This window comes from Dasypus novemcinctus, chromosome 26, assembly GCF_030445035.2.
Source record: "Dasypus novemcinctus isolate mDasNov1 chromosome 26, mDasNov1.1.hap2, whole genome shotgun sequence".
NCBI lineage: Eukaryota > Metazoa > Chordata > Mammalia > Cingulata > Dasypodidae > Dasypus > Dasypus novemcinctus.
In genome coordinates, this window is record NC_080698.1 from 10,050,837 (window position 1) to 10,067,375 (window position 16,539).

Here is a 16,539-nt window from a genome sequence, read left to right on the forward strand (position 1 = left end):
ATCATTAAATCCTACCTCATGGTTTTATTTTATCTCTTTTGATTGCTTTTTCTTAGAAACCATTCGTAACACTCAATTATCCAAAAGTAATTAAATGGTTATTAAGTCTGCAGAAATAAGGAGTCAAAACTTTCCAGTCTAGGGAAACGGACTTTGGCCCAGTGGTTAGGGCGTCCGTCTACCACATGGGAGGCCCGCGGTTCAAGCCCCGGGCCTCCTTGACCCGGGTGGAGCTGGCCCATGAGCAGTGCTGATGCGCGCAAGGAGTGCCGTGCCACACAGGGGTGTCCCCCGCATAGGGGAGCCCCACGCGCAAGGAGTGCACCCATAAGGAGAGCCGCCCAGCGCGAAGGAGGGAGCAGTCTGCCCAGGAATGGAGCCGCCCACACTTCCCGTGCCGCTGACGACAACAGAAGCGGACAAAGAAACAAGACGCAGCAAAAAGACACAGAAAACAGACAACCGGGGGAGGGGAGGGGAATTAAATAAATAAAAATAAATCTAAAAAAAAAACAAAAAACAAAAAAAACAAAAAACTTTCCAGTCTAAATCCCAACCAGGAGCATCTACCCCTCCCTCCAGTAATGAACAAACAAATACAAATAATCAGATGTCATTATAAATCCAAAACAACCAGAAAACTGTTAAATGTAAAATTAGGGGAGTAAGAAAAGAGTTCTTTACCAATGTCAACAGACTGAATGGTATCAGATATATGGTTCATAACCTTTATGCATAGTAAGTATCATAAGTCAGTGAGAAATATGGTATTTGTTTTACTTCCTGTAATGGATTGAACAGTGTCAACCAAAAAGAATGTCCAAGTCCTAACCCTCCAGTTCTGTGAATGTCACCTTATTTGGAAATAGGGCCTTTGCAGATCTAATTAAGTTAAGGATCTTGGGATGAGATCATCCTGGATTTAGGATGGGCCCTAAATCCAAAGACTAGTGTCTGCATAAGAAAAAGGAGAGGGAGATGTGACACAGAGAGACACATAAAAGAAAAGGCCATGAGAAGATGGGGGCAGAGACTGAAGTGGTGCATCTATAAAACCCTAAAACCAACTGACACACTGATGTCTAAACAAAAATACCTTTTTTTTTCCCTTGAGAAGCACAGTTTGAAATGTAAACCTAGATTTAAAGTCATTCTCAAAAGGTATAAAAAAAGAAAAACAAAGTCCCTAAGCCTAATACCCTAGAGAAGTTTTACATCAATTGGAGGAGGAAGGGATTCCAGGAGAAATTAAATCGGTTTCAAAAAGCACTGTTTCTTATCCTCTAGATTTCTCATTTTAATTCTCTTCACATTAGACCATGATTTTCTCAGACAGCTTTTAAATCGTTTCCAGAGTTCTTAACTTCCTTTCTTTTATTCTGTTAATTTGGAGAAATATAGTTACCAGTAATTCTGCTTCTGGTTCTCGACCATGCAATATGTACAGTATTATTTACTTTTCCTTGAAGTATTCTGACTTCCTATTTCAATCTGGATAAACCAATTGCTATCTAAGCCTTTTATGCAGCTACCACGCTGGAATTAGCTCTCCATTCTAGACTAGTTCTACTGTTTACTTTGTTGAGGATAAATCATTAAATAAAGTTTCCCAGAAAGTATATCTGAGTGAGGTCAACAGATAAGCAGCATCAGCATCTACTTGGAAATTTGTTAAAAATGCTGATTCTCAGACCCCATCCTAAACCTACTTAATCTAATCAGATTTCTGGGAGTGAGGTCCAGCCATCTATGTTTTAAGAAATTCTCCAGGTGAACCTATTGCATCCTAAGGTTTAATGAGCATTGGTCTGTAAGTCCTACAAAACCACACGTCTAGGTTCTTTACTGATAATAAGTAACTGTACATCTTTTTTTTTGGTTAATATTTACTTTCCCCCCGTTCCCCTCCTCCTGCACTGCTGTTTTTGCTGTGTTGTCTTCTCATTTTCTCTCCTGGAGACCTCTGATGGGGAGACAGGTTTCCTGTCAATTGCACCACCTCAGTTTCTGATTTCTGCTGTGCTTTACCTTGACTCTCCCCTTGTCTCTTTTGTTGCATCATCATCTTGCTATGTGACTCACTTGCCCATGGCACTGGTTCTCCAAGCAGGTACTCACGCAGGCATTCATGCAGGCACTGGATTACCACGCGGGCACCCGAACAGGCCCTGGCTTGCCATGCGGGCACACTTTCTCTTCTTTTTCATCAGGAGGCCCCAAGGATCAAGCGCTGGTCCTCTCATATGGTAGGCAGAAGCTCTTTCACTTAAACCACATCTGCTTCCCGTTAAGCACATGGTTGTTTTGTTTTGTGGAGGTACTGGAGATTGAACCCAGGACTATGTACATGGGAAGCAGGCACTCAGCCACTTGAGCTACATCTGCTCCCCATTACATCTTTCTCCTTTTTATTTTTTAAAGATTTTTTATTTCTCTTCCCTCCCCGCCCAGTTGTCTGCTCTCTGTGTCCATTTGCTTTGTGTTCTGTGACTGCTTCTATCCTTACCAGCGGCACCAGGAATCTGTGTTTCTTTTTGTTGTGTTATCTTGCTGTGTCAGCTCTCCATATGTGCGGCGCCATTCTTGGGCAGGCTGCACTTTCTTTCCCACCGGGTGGCTCTCCTTACGGGGTGCACTCCTTGCGTGTGGGGCTCCCCTACGCGGGGGACACCACTGCGTGGCATGGCACTACTTGTGCACATCAGCACTGTGCGTGGGCCAGCTTCACATAGGTCAAGGAGGCCTGGGGTTTGAACCGCGGAACCCCATTACATCTTAACAATAACTGCAAATGTAGTTAAGAACCTAGAATGTTTCTTTTCCTCAGTGCCATTCAGAACCTAAGTAATCCAGAGCGCAACACCACGATAAGAGGACTAAGTACTACAACTAAAGGATCTATGTATAAAATATCATGTATATTAACCCTAGTAGGAATCATTCTCCCAAATGATCACCCAAGCTGAGAAAATACATACATAATAACACTTTTTCATTTTTATTTTTTGGCTACTTAAAGTGTAAAACCAGTATTTTATTTAAAGGAGTGTGTTGGGTCACTGAATGTGTTGAGAACCAATTTCCAAATTTCACCTCACAAAGAGTACTTTTTGAAATTTACACAAGAGAAGATAGAAAAAACAACTCCTCGGGAAATGAACTTGGCCCAGTGGTTAGGACGTTCGTCTACCACATGGGAGGTCCTCAGTTCAAACCCCGGGCCTCCTTGACCCGTGTGGAGCTGGCCCACGCGCAGTGCTGATGCGCGCAAGGAGTGCCCTGCCACACAGGGGTGTCGCCCGCGTAGGGGAGCCCCACGCACAAGGAGTGCGCCCCGTAAGGAGAGCCGCCCAGGACGAAGGAAAGTGCAGCCTGCCCAGGAATGGCGCCGCCCACACTTCCCGTGCCGATGATGACAACAGAAGCGGACAAAGAAACAAGACACAGCAAATAGACAAAGAGAACAGACAACCGGGGGAGGGAGGGGGAATTAAATAAAAAACAAATCTTTGGGAAAGAAAAAGAAAAAACAACTCCTCTTTCACATTTCTCTAAAGCTTCACCGGTACAGTATCTATTAGCAAGCACTTGAAATGTGGCTAGTCTAAATTACAGTGTGTCATAAGTATAAAATACACACCAAATTTTCAAAGACTTAGACCAAAAGAAATAGTGTAAAATATATCACTAATAATTTTTATATTGATTACAAGTTGAAATAACATTCGATGAGATACTTTAGAATATATATGTGGCTGACATTCTATTTCATGTTCTGAGTTCCACTGAGAGACTATTAAGGATGGTACAGTGAACTAGAGGGTCACCAGAAGGTAGGGGGGTAGGTCACAGAATCTAGAATTTAAGCCCATATGCACATCCTTTTAACAACTAGTCAGCAAAACTTTAGGGATCGTGATAGATTTTTTAATATATATTTTTAAGGAGGTACCAGAGACTGAACCCAGGACCCTGTACATGGAAAGCAGGTACTCAATGACTGAGCTATATCTGCTCCCCTCTTGGTAGACTTTTTCTAAAAAAAGGATTTATTTATTCCCCCCACCCCCATCCCCACCCCCACTGTCTGCTCTCTGTGTTCATTCACTGTGTTCTTCTGTGTCTGCTTGTCTTCTCTTTAGGTGGTACCGGGAACTGATTCTGGGACCTTCTGGAGTGGGAGAGAGGTGCTCAATTTCTTGCACGACCTCAGCTCCCTGGTCTGCTGCGACTCTTATTGTCTCTCCTCTGTGTCTCTTTTTTTTTTTTAAAGATTTATTTATTTATTTAATCCTCCCCCCCTCCCCTGGTTGTCTGTTCTTGGTGTCTATTTGCTGCGTCTTGTTTCTTTGTCCGCTTCTGTTGTCGTCAGCGGCATGGGAAGTGTGGGCGGCGCCATTCCTGGGCAGGCTGCTCTTTCTTTTCACGCTGGGTGGCTTTCCTCACGGGCGCACTCCTTGCGCGTGGGGCTCCCCCACGCGGGGGACACCCTTGCGTGGCACGGCACTCCTTGCGCGCATCAGCACTGCGCATGGCCAGCTCCACACGGGTCAAGGAGGCCCGGGGTTTGAACCGCGGACCTCCCATATGGTAGACGGACGCCCTAACCACTGGGCCAAAGTCCGTTTCCCTCTTTGTCTCTTTTTGTTGTATCATCTTGCCACACCAGCACTCCCTGTGGGCCAGCTCTTCCATCAGGCCAGCTTGCCTTCACCAGGAGGCCCTGGGAATCAAACCCTGGACCTCCCATATAGTAGAAGGGAGCCCAATTGCTTGAGACACATCCACTTCCCTCTCGGTAGATTTTTTTTTTTTTAAGTTTTATTTCTTTCTTTCTCCTTCCCCCATTGTCTGCTCTCTGTGTCCATTCATTGTGTTCTTCTGCATCTGCTCACATTATCCGGCAGCACTGGGAAACTGCGTCTCTTTTTTGTTGCGTCATCTTGCTCCATCAGCTTTCCGAGTGCCACGCCATTCCTAGACAGGCTGCGCTTTTTTTTTCATGCAGGGTGGCTATCCTTGCAGGGCGCACTCCCTGCCCATGGGGGCGCCCCTGCATGGCACAGCACAGCCTGCGCATGGCAGCACTGCACATGGGCAAGTTTACCAGTATCAGGAGGCCCTAGGGATTGTTCCCTGGATCCTCCATATGGTAGACGCTCTATCAGTTGAGTCACATCTACTTCCCTTTTTTTTTTAAGGCTTATTTTTCCCCCTTCCCCTCCTCCCATCCTACTGTTTTTGCTGTCTGTGTTGTCTTCTCATTTTCTCTCCTCTAGCAGTCACCAAGATTCGATCCTGGAGACTCCTGATGTGGAGAGAGATTCCCTGAAAATTGTGCCACCTCAGTTGCTGGTTTCTGCTGCATTTCATCTTAACTCTCCCCTTGTCTCTCTTTTTGTTGCATCATCATCTTGCTGTTTGACTCACTTGCGCAGGCACTGGCTCACCATGTGAGCACTCGTGTGGGCACTGGATCACCACATGGGCACTCAAACTCACAGTGCAGGCAATGGCTTGCTCATGGGCATGCTTTCTCTTCTTCTTCTTCTTCTTCTTTTTTTTTTTAAAAAGATTTATTTATTTATTTAATTTCCCCCCCTCCCCTGGTTGAATGTTCTTGGTGTTTATTTGCTGCATCTTGTTTCTTTGTCCGCTTCTGTTGTCGTCAGCGGCACGGGAAGTGTGGGCGGCGCCATTCCTGGGCAGGCTGCTCTTTCTTTTCACGCTGGGCGGCTCTCCTCACGGGCGCACTCCTTGCGTGTGGGGCTCCCCCACGCGGGGGACACCCTTGCGTGGCACGGCACTCCATGCGCGCATCAGCGCTACACATGGCCAGCTCCACACGGGTCAAGGAGGCCCGGGGTTTGAACCGCGGACCTCCCATATGGTAGACGGACGCCCTAACCACTGGGCCAAAGTCCGTTTCCCCTCTTCTTCTTTTTCACCAGGAGGCTCCAGGGATCAAACCCAAGTCGCCCCATATGGTAGGTAGAAGCTCTATCACTTGAGCCACATCTGCTTCCCTCTTGGTAGACATTTTTTTCCTATGTTATCCTTTTCTTATTGAAGTTAATAGATCACAAGGAACATTACATTAAAAAACACTAAAAAAAAAACACAAAAAACATAAGAGGTTCCCATATAACCTACTCCCCACCCCACCACCTCATCATTTTTGTTAAAAAATATGGAACACTTCACAAATTTGCATGTCTTCCTTGCGTAGGGCCATGCTAACCTTCTCTGTATTGTTCCAATTTTAGTATATGTGCTGTCAAAGCGAGCACTCTTGGTAGACTTTTAATGTTCAAATAAAGCAGGTCTGTAAGTGATAAAATCTTCAAGTGTTAGGCATTTACCAAACTCCTATTATATAAATGTACTTAGAAACATGATCAGGTAAGAGTTTAAGTGCGGCTAAAGGACTAAAAGGAAGGATCAGAAAAGGCAGCAATAAATGGCCCATAAAGGGAAGCAGATTTGGCTCAATGGACAGAGCATCCACCTCCCACATGGGAGGTCCAAGGTTCACACCCAGGGCCTCCTGACCCATGTGGTGACGCTGGCCCACACACAGTGCTAATGCGCACAAGGAGTGCCATGCCATACAGGGGTGTCCCCTGCGTAGGCGAGCCCTACGTGTAAGGAGTGCCCCCCATAAGGAAAGCCACCCCACACGAAAAAAAAGTGCAGCCTGCCCAGGAGTGGAACCACACACATGGAGAGCTGATGCAGCAAGATGACTCAACAAGAAGAGATACAGATTTCCGGTGCCACTGACAAGAATCCAAGTGGACACAGAAGAACACACAGCAAATGGACACAGAAAGCAGACTACTGGGGGGGGGAAGGGGAAAGAAATAAAATCTTTAAAAAAATTTAAAAATTTTAAAAATAAATGGTCCATAAATCCTAAATGACAGCAAATCAGACACAAAAGATCAAATACTATATGATTGCACTATTATGACCTAAATATACCATGCAAACTCAGAGAGTTAATTACTAGAATAGGGGTTAGAGAATGGAAAGCTGAGAGTTAACCTATGCAGAATTGGTAAAAAGATTATACGTTAATCTTTGGAAATTAATAGAAAAGGTGAAAGCACAACATATTGTAACTAGCAGTGCTTTCATATGAGTATGACAGTGGTTGAAATGGAAAGTCTAAGGTCATATATATTACTAGAAAATATGCTAAAATATGTAACATGGGACTGTATAGCATAGTAAAAACTCATGTGAAATATGAATATGGGCAATATCACATATATAAGACTGTTTTTCTCTGAAATTAAACTAATGTGTATCAGTGTTACAAGATGTTAACATCAGGGGGAGAAAAAAAACACATTATGCTAAGTGAAAGAAACCAGACACAAAGTACTGCAAATTGTATGATTCCATTCACATAAAATGTACATATAAATCAATTTATAAAGATGGAATCAGATTAGTGATTATGCAGGGCTGGGCAAGGATAGAGAGATTGCCAAGTGACTGCTGAGGTGTGTGGAGTTTTTCTTTTTGGAGTACTAAGATTTTCTAAAATTTTTTGAGGTGATGAATACACAACACTGTGATTACACTAGAAGTCATCGATTATATATAGTTTGGAGAGATTATACAGTATATGACTGTATCTCAATGAAACTGCTTAATAAATAAATAATTGTGCAAATATAGCCAGAAATAGCAGTTATTACAGCAGGGGAATCACAGAGAGATTGAGAGGTGAAGAATTTTCTTGTTTGTCTACTTTTTGTCATTATTATTGAAATAATGAAAATGCTCTAACCATTATTGAAGTGATGAACACACAATTATGTGATTATACCAAATACCACTAACTCATTTTGGATGAACTGTATGCTTTATTAATATGTACTGATAAAATCTGTTTAAAAAAAAAAGGAAAAAAGCTACTGACTGTATACTTTGTACAGATTGTATGATATGTGAATATATCCCAATAAAACACCTTTAAAAAAAACCCCTAAGTGATGGTTAGGATCCCAAAGTATCCTTTTCCTTTTTACTGCATATTTTTGTTTGGAAACTACACCATATTATGAGTGCTGCCTCCCAAGCTGGAGTGCAGGCATGTAACCAAGACTTCCCAAATTAGATATACTGTATAAAACTTGTACTCAGAAGGGAGCAACATGAAGCAGCAGGAACCACAGTCCCCATATTCTAGTAAGAATGAAGGAACATGGCAGAAATAGAGCAGCATGGTAGAAGTCCCAGTGAGATATTGCGGTAGGGTGAGGACCCAGGGGGTGGGGCTGAAGGTCTGCATTAGAGTAGACTAGCCAACATAACTTTTTTTTTCTTTCGAGATTTATTTTATTTATTTCTACTCCCCATTTTCTGCTCTCTGTGTCCATTCACTGTGTGTTCTTCTGTGTCCATTTGTATTCTCATCAGGCGGCACTCGGGATCTGTGTCTTTTTGTTGTGTCATCTTGCTGCATCTGCTCTTGGTGTGTGTGGCACCACTCCTGGGTGGGCTGGCACTCCTTGCGTACAGCAGCGCTGCACATTGGCCAGCTCACCACATGAGCCAGGAGGCCCTAGGTATCAAACACTTGGATCTCCTATATGGTAGGTAGATGATCTATCTGCTGAGCCACATCTGCTTCCCTAGCCAACATAACTTTTTTTTTTTTAGATTTATTTTATTTCTCTTCCCTTCCCCCCCACCCCAGTTGTCTGGTTGTCTGCTCTCTGTGTCTATTTGCTGTGTCTTCTTTGTTCGCTTCTGCTGTTATCAGCAGCACAGGGATCTGTGTTTCTTTTTGTTGCGTCATCTTGTTGTGTCACCTCTCTGTGTGTGTGGTGCCATTCCTGGGCGCTGCACTTTCTTTCACGCTGGGCGGCTCTCCTTAAGGGGCGCACTCCTTGCGCGTGGGACACCCCTGCGTGGCACGGCACTCCTTGCGTGCATCAGCACTGTGCATGGGCCAACTGCACACGGGTCAAGGAGGCCCGGGGTTTGAACCGCAGACCTCCCATGTGGTAGATGGACGCCCTAACCACTGGGCCAAGTCCGCTTCCCATAGCCAACATAACTTGAGTCCTGCTGTGTAGCCAACATAACTTGAGTCCAATGCCCGTTTTATGGCCTTCTTAGAAATTTTGTGAGTTTGCTACTATCCTTTAGTCAATTATTTTTCTGGTAAAACAGAATGGGGTGGTTGTGGGGGTTTGCCTGATATTTGTAACTAAAAACCCAGCTGGACAGAGAAAAGATCACACAACTTCAGAACTTCAAAATAGTAGTTCTGGGGTGGAGGGTAGGGACTGTTATGGTGGGATACCAGAGATTTCAACTGCATCTGTAACACTGTCTTTAAAAAAAAAAAAAAAGGTTAACTGCCAACACATTAAAGCTGGTTGGGAATACTTGCTTTTAATGTTAGTCTGGATTCTTTTCAAATGTCTGAAAAGCAACTGGGGCCCTAGGTAGGAGGAAGGAGGAAAAAGAAAAGAGGGAAAATAAAAGAAAAAGCAATGGATAAGGAGGTAAGAAGAGCTCAGGCAGACCAGCCAGCAACAAAGTTTTGCATATTAAATACACTGTCAGGGCGTTTACATGGAGGCTTTTCCTTCTTACCTCCCTTACCTTAAATATGCTACTGTTCTACTTAACCTTTGTCTCCATCAATTCACTGAAACTGTTTTAAGGATGCCAATTATTCTGTCAAACCCAACAATATATGTGCTGCTTCTAGGCTGGACAGAAGAAGTCCTAAGAAGGGGACCCTGATAATGACGGCTGGTTTTTTTAAAAAGTAATTTAATAAACAGTTTCAACCTTAGGGTAGAAAATTGTTTTGGAATTTGAAATAACATTAATACAGGTATAATTTTTTTTTTTCTCATCAAAAGGGTTAGGTTGAGACACACTACTATGGGACAAACAGCCTTGAGTTGTTTGAGGAAGATGTCTGTTTATCCCTACATCTCAGTATGTACACACATCGCTGCATTCCTTCAGTCCACTCCAGTTAAACTGACCTTTTTACCATTCTTCAAATATGCAGGCATGCTCCCACCTCAGGGCTTTCCTGTTTGGAATGTTCTTTACCCAGATAACCATTTGATTAACTTGCCAACTTTCTCTGATCTTAACTCAAATGTCACCTGCACAAGGAGGCCTTTTCTTACTATTTTAATTGCTTTATTTTTCTCTTCTGCATTTATCACTACATACACAAGAATTTTCTTAACTTAGGTGTCACTGGTCTCCCCTCAACTGGAATATATATTACAAAAGGGCAAGGAGTTTTGTTTTTTTTTCACTGCTGTAGCAAAGAATCTAGCAAAGGGCTTTATAGACAATGCAGGGGAAAAAAGGTTAAGAATCACTGTCTTACACTACAGCTTCAAAGCAAAATATTCCTAACACTTTTTTAAAATTACAAAAGTAGTACATGTTCAGTGAAAAATTTCAAGCATTTTTAAAGTAAGACTTCCTCTCCTCCTTGGCACGTTGCCTCCCAGCCCATTCCCACTCCCCAGGAGTCACTACTGTTGTTGTGTACCCTTTCAGTCCTAATTCTACATGTTAAAAAGTAGAGTTTTGACATTTAACAATCTATTAAACATCCTCTCCTGTCAATATGCGAAGATGCACTTCATTCTTCCAGTTACACAGCTTAAAACATTACAATTTTAACATTATTTGTCATTTCCTTTGTTGAAAGTGGCTCATCTCCAATTTACAACTATAAACAATGCAGTGAATGTCCTTATATACACATTTATCTTCTGAACACACATGATAGGTAAAAAATACACCCATATTTAAAACATTTAAGAAGAACTGCAAATTCACTTCCAAGAAAGTTATGCTGATTTATCCTTCTCATACCCTTGTTCATCCTGGGTGAGATCTTTATAGTATTTTCCCATATAACAAATGAAATGTGGTATCTCACTTTTAAAAGTTGTATTTCCTCAAGCATCAATGGTATGAAGAATCTTTTGATATGTTTATTAGTACCACCTGTATTTCATCTTCTATGAACCGTCAAGTATCCTTTGTCCATTTTCTACTATGTTTTTTTTCCCTTCCTAGTTTGTAAGAGTTCTTTGTCTGTTAGAAATATTAATTAAAAGCACAGGCTCAAGTCAAAACAACTTTAGTGCAAATCCTAGTTTTTGGAATATGGCAACCTTCCTATATCCTCACTTGCCATTTGTAGTTTCAAGAATTATATTTTTTAAAGTGTTTATAGGTCTACAAAAGAGATCAAGAACCCAACACTTGTGTACAATAATTCTGTAAATGCTAGGACAATATAATAAGTCTGATGAATGCCACTCAGGAAAAAAAAAATGTTTCTTAGCTGTATTTTTATTCTTACTATCTGGCTTATGACTTATGGGGACTTCTATTTTTCTGGAGGTACTAGGGCCAGGAACTGAACCCGGGATCTATGTGTGAGAAACCAGTGCTCAACCACTGAGCCACAATGGCTCCAGGCTTTCAGTTTTACTAGCTTTACCATTTAACACTGTCAACAAATTTTCATGTGTTGGGAAACGGACTTGGCCCGGTGGTTAGGGTGTCCATCTACCACATGGGAGGTCTGCGGTTCAAACCCCGGGCCTCCTTGACCCGTGTGGAGCTGGCCCACGCGCAGTGCTGATGCACGCAAGGAGTGCCGTGCCACACAAGGGTGTCCCCCGAGTAGGGGAGCCCCATGTACAAGGAGTGCGCCCCGTAAAGGGGAGCTGCCCAGCGCGAAAGAAAGTGCAGCCTGCCCAGGAATGGCGCCGCACACACGGAGAGCAGACACAACACGATGACGCAACAAAAAGAGACACAGGTTCCGTGCCGCTGACAACAGAAGCAGAAAAAGAAGAACACGCAGCCAATAGACACAGAGAACAGACAACTGGGGCCGGGAGGGGGGGGGGTATAAATAAATAAATCTTAAAAAAAAAAAAAAAATTTTTCATGTGTTAAGTAACATTAGTTAAAATCAATTTAAAATCATTTAAATTACATCTACAAAGCCTACTTTTAAAAAATGAACCCCATTTGTGACTTAAGTCAGTTATTAAAAGAAATATATTTGCCTTAACATTATTTACAAAATATATGAAAAGGAAGATTTCAAGAAAGATAAGTTGCACTTATTCTTTTGTCCAAGAAAAGTAGGTAGAAAGTAATTTTTAATTTTAAATAAGAGAGGTGAGCAGATATGGCTCAAGCACTTGCATACCCGCTTTCCACATGGGAGGTCCTGGGGCCTCCTAAGGAAAAAAAAAAACAAGCAAACAAAACCAACTCAGGGGAGCTGATGTGGCTCAGTTGTTGGGTACCAGCTTCCCTCATGTGAGGTCCCAGGTTCAATTCCAGCCCCAGTACCTCAAAAAAAAAAAAAGTAAGTTAAAAAAATAGGAGGGGAAAAACTACTTTTATACTTACATATATATCATTAGCATCCTCTATGGTAAAAAATCTGTGCAAAGATTTAGGAACTAGGAGTACTTGGATAAGGCAAAAAAATCAAGTAGGAATTTTTTAAAAAGGAAAAAAAATGAAGTCCCCTCTATCTACACAATGACTTGCATTAGAGTTGGTACCCTCCATGAGGAAGGGACACACAGACACATAAAATAGCCTAAGAAGTTAACCAAAACAAATCCACAGGGAAAAAACATGATACTTAATCAAAAATACAATGACAATTATTACTGGATTATTACCAATAACTTGCTGATCAAGCTAACATTCATGAGCTGAAAATATAATACACAGAGGCTCCCTGAAACCTAAAAATTATTTCAAGGATTCCTGAAGGATTGGGGAAGGTTAAAGAATTTACTTTCTTCCTTTGGAACGCTTTCCCTAACCTAAAATTACAAAAATATTCTATAATATACTCTTAATAGTTTTTTTATCTGACTCTTTAATCCAACTGGATCTTCTTTGTATTAAAAGAGGTATCTGACTTTATTTGCAAAAGAGAAGCAGACTGGCTTAACTCCATTAGTGAAGTGTATCCTTTTTCCCACAGATATGCAGTGTCACCTTCATTTTGTACCTTGTAATTACACATTGTGTTTGTGTGTATTTTAAAGTCCTTGATCAACTCCCAACTAATGGCTCTAAAGCTGCTCCAAGGACTCTTCTGTTCGGCAGCCTCTTCTGATGAGGGCAACGCCAGAACAACTTCTCCACTTTCCCTAAAAGTTCTTTCCTTCATGAATTGTCATCTTATTCTGTCTGTTTTCTCTTAGCAATTCCTCAGATTTAGCAGTTTGTTAAGGGCATTCATCTTTGCCAGCATTGTTAGACATTCCCTCTTTTTTTTTAAATTATCTTTTCAGTCACTGAGAATGGAGAAGTGTGAGATCTTAGAGTCCACCATAGTGAACCAATCTTATGGATTACTGTATTTACATTTCCTTCTTTCACTTTTATGGCGTTTGTGGAAGATGATGATATTAAGAGGTGGTATAGATGAGTTATCTTGAACATAAAATCCCAAATAACATCCAAATCCCAAACCTCTTTAGTCTTACAAATGAGGTCCAAGCTGTAAATAACAGAATAATTTCTAGAACCAAAAAGTCAGTCTTCTTTTATCTGCCTTTCCTGTATCCTTCTTTCCTGGAAGGAAGCTAGAATAAACCTGGAATAAATAATGACTGTATCTTTCCACGTGTCAGATGCTTTCTTGTCTATTATCTCATGCAGACTCATCAGACTGTACAATCCTTATTTGACAAATGAAGAAACTAGGGCTCAGGAAGTTTAAGAATAAGCCACAAATAAAGTGGTCAAGTCAAATTTAAACCCAGGGCTACAATTCCAGAGCCTGTGTCTTTTCAACATACCCTCTTGTATCCCTGGGGCAGAGGGGTCCAGCTGAACTTTTTAACCCATGAGACACACCTCTCTATAGTTCTGACTCCCTACTATGTTCCACTTCCTTTCCTGTCCCCTTGATGGGAGGGTAAACTGAAATGTAACTTTAATAGCCATTGGCAAGAAAACAGCATTTGTAACTGGAAGAGACTTGTTTCGCACAAGGACCCCTAAGGAGGAAAAGTTTTACCTTCTCAGAAAATGTATTAGTTTCTTCTCTTTCAATTAACATTATTTCTTGAAGCTTATAAATTAGCATATGCAGCACTAAAAAACTACAGGTAATTCGAGTTATGGTTAAATGAAAATCACTAAAATATATCAGCCCTTCCATTATAAAACAAGTTCCAAATGTCATGCTTTCAGTATGAGCTAAGACTAGCTCTCCTATGTTTTCTCTCTGCTCAGCACAATACAGACAGAAGGAAAGCCTCAATCACACACAGTTATGTCACATCCAAATCCAGAGAAGACCCCTAATTTCTATACTGTTCAACTCTCCAAGGCAAACCACAATTATCTGTGGTCTTTTCAGTCTTCAGTGGTTGCAAATATTTTTAGACACATTACCTGTGAAAGCCTTAGTGTTAAAATGAAGACACACACACACACAATAGTCCCCTTAGTGAAAACAACCCTGACGTGTACATAGATATGATGTTTCTGCTAAGCAAAACAATGAAGTCAAATAAAGTATATTAAACAGGCTGCAAATCAACATTTTCCTTTTACCTGAACCTGCTGTGGCTGCTGAACCTGGATCTGCTGTTCTTGCTGAGTTTGTGGCTGAACACTGGTGGTGACTGGACATGCAAGTTCAAGCAAAGACCCAGCCACTTCAGTGCTGTCTGTGTAAATGCAGTTCCCGCCCTGCTGGTACACCATGGTTGTGGTAGCCGTCTGCTGGAACTCTTGAAGGGCTTCTGGCCCCTTGGAGGCCAGCGAGTCCAGAAATTCCTTCATCCTGTGTTGCGGGACAGACCGCGCCTTCACTCGGATATACTCTTCAAAGGAGATGGTGTTCTCCAGAGAATTATTCATATTGCAGAGTCCTTAAGGTTCCTAGAAATAAAAGAATAAATGAAGAGAAATCAAATTATTCTATTGGTTTTATATCTTGAAATGCATGGAAGCAATCACCCTCCATCAGAGTAGAATATTCAGGGCAGCTATATACATCTGGAATCCAAAGTAAAGTTTTATTACTTACTCTTTTAGTCAATGGTATTTGAAATTTTTCCATATATATTTCTTAAATCACACTATATCACAATGAAAATGAAAAACAAAAGAATGCTTCACAATACTGAAAGAAGAAGCTGAAAATATACTCCCCACCCAGCACTGGGCCAATACTATCTTCTCTTTAGAGCAAGGCACTAAGTGTAAAACATCACATGCAAAACTCTTCTGTGACCATCACAGAGAGGACTACCAAGCAAGGAAGAAGTAGCCCAAAAGACCCAAGAGACAGGGCACATGTTCTTCTTTTCCCATCAGAATCACCAAAAATCCCATTGTGTCTTATACTGCTCACATCCTTTTGTAACGTAGCTTACTAGTTACAAAGATGGACTCTGGAGCCAGACTGCCTGGATTCAAAATCTCAGCTCCATTTCTCCTTCGATATGTAGCTATGGACAAGTCATTTAAGTTTAGTTTTCCTATCTATAAAATGGAGATAAAATAGTACTTACCTCATAGGGTTGACATAAGGATTAAACATATGTAAAGATCTTAGAAAAGAACATGACACAGTCAGTGCTATGTAAGTATTAAATAGTATGAAAATATTTGGGGAGAAGGAAGTTGAATGCCGCCTTAAATAAATAACTAGGAACTTGGTTACTGCTAAAATTCATATATCAATTCTGAAGGTTTTCCACCAGGGTATTTACTTTAAGAACTGATCCGTAAAGGTGGACAGTAATTCTTGATTACTGGGAATACAACTGGGCAACCTGTGGACTGCTGAGTGACCCGCTGTTGCCTTTGTACCATGCTCTCCTCATCAGTACCACCTCCAGTACAAAAGCAGCAACAGAATGAGAAAGTAACACAAACCAAGTGAAACTTTCTGCCAAAAAGGACTATCAGTCAATCTCAAGTGTCTGGAAAAGTGATTTGTTCCCTTGAACCATCAGGCTAGAAATACCAGCCTCTCACCACCAAGATGCTCTGCCTCCTAATATTTACAGTACATGGATAACAATCTCATCTCTTCCACCTGGCTCTAAACTCCTGGCAGACAGGACTGTGTCCTGGTCCTCTCTGAATGGCTCACACACAGCACGTGCTTAACATACATGTCTTGCTTTTGAAATCAATGTGCAACAGGAAACATGATTCCTTTGCTTCTATAACATCTATCATTACAACCATGAAATGTTAGGTTTCTCCCTAAGAAAAGGTTAGTACAAAACTTGCGGCAAAAAATCTATGTATTCAGGGCAAGAGTGAAAGAAACCAAAGAAAGAATTTGGTCCTTATTATTTATTGACATTGGTGTTATTTTTGTGGGGTGCTGTGTGTAAGTACAGTATACAAATTATATGCAAGTCGTTTTAAACAGAAAAGACTCAGCAATCAATTTTTTATAATGATTCATCTTAATATATTGTGAATACATTTCTCCATATACAGAGA

At 41.4% G+C, this 16,539-nt stretch overlaps 1 protein-coding gene and 1 non-coding gene across 4 annotated transcripts in view; both read right to left on the bottom strand.

Moving 5' to 3' along the window:
- The window catches only part of QRICH1 (glutamine rich 1), a 48,713-nt gene that overhangs the window by 22,510 nt on the left and 9,664 nt on the right, over positions 1-16,539 (bottom strand). For all 3 annotated transcript variants that reach the window (XM_004451911.5, XM_004451912.4, XM_004451913.4), the window contains one exon: positions 14,626-14,955. In XM_004451911.5, the coding sequence (XP_004451968.1) occupies positions 14,626-14,934 (309 nt within the window). In that variant the 5' untranslated portion in view covers positions 14,935-14,955. The remainder of the gene's footprint in view (positions 1-14,625; positions 14,956-16,539) is intronic.
- On the bottom strand, positions 6,185-6,290 carry LOC111762640 (U6 spliceosomal RNA). Its single transcript, XR_002795711.1, has one exon. It is a non-coding gene; the product is annotated as a U6 spliceosomal RNA (small nuclear RNA).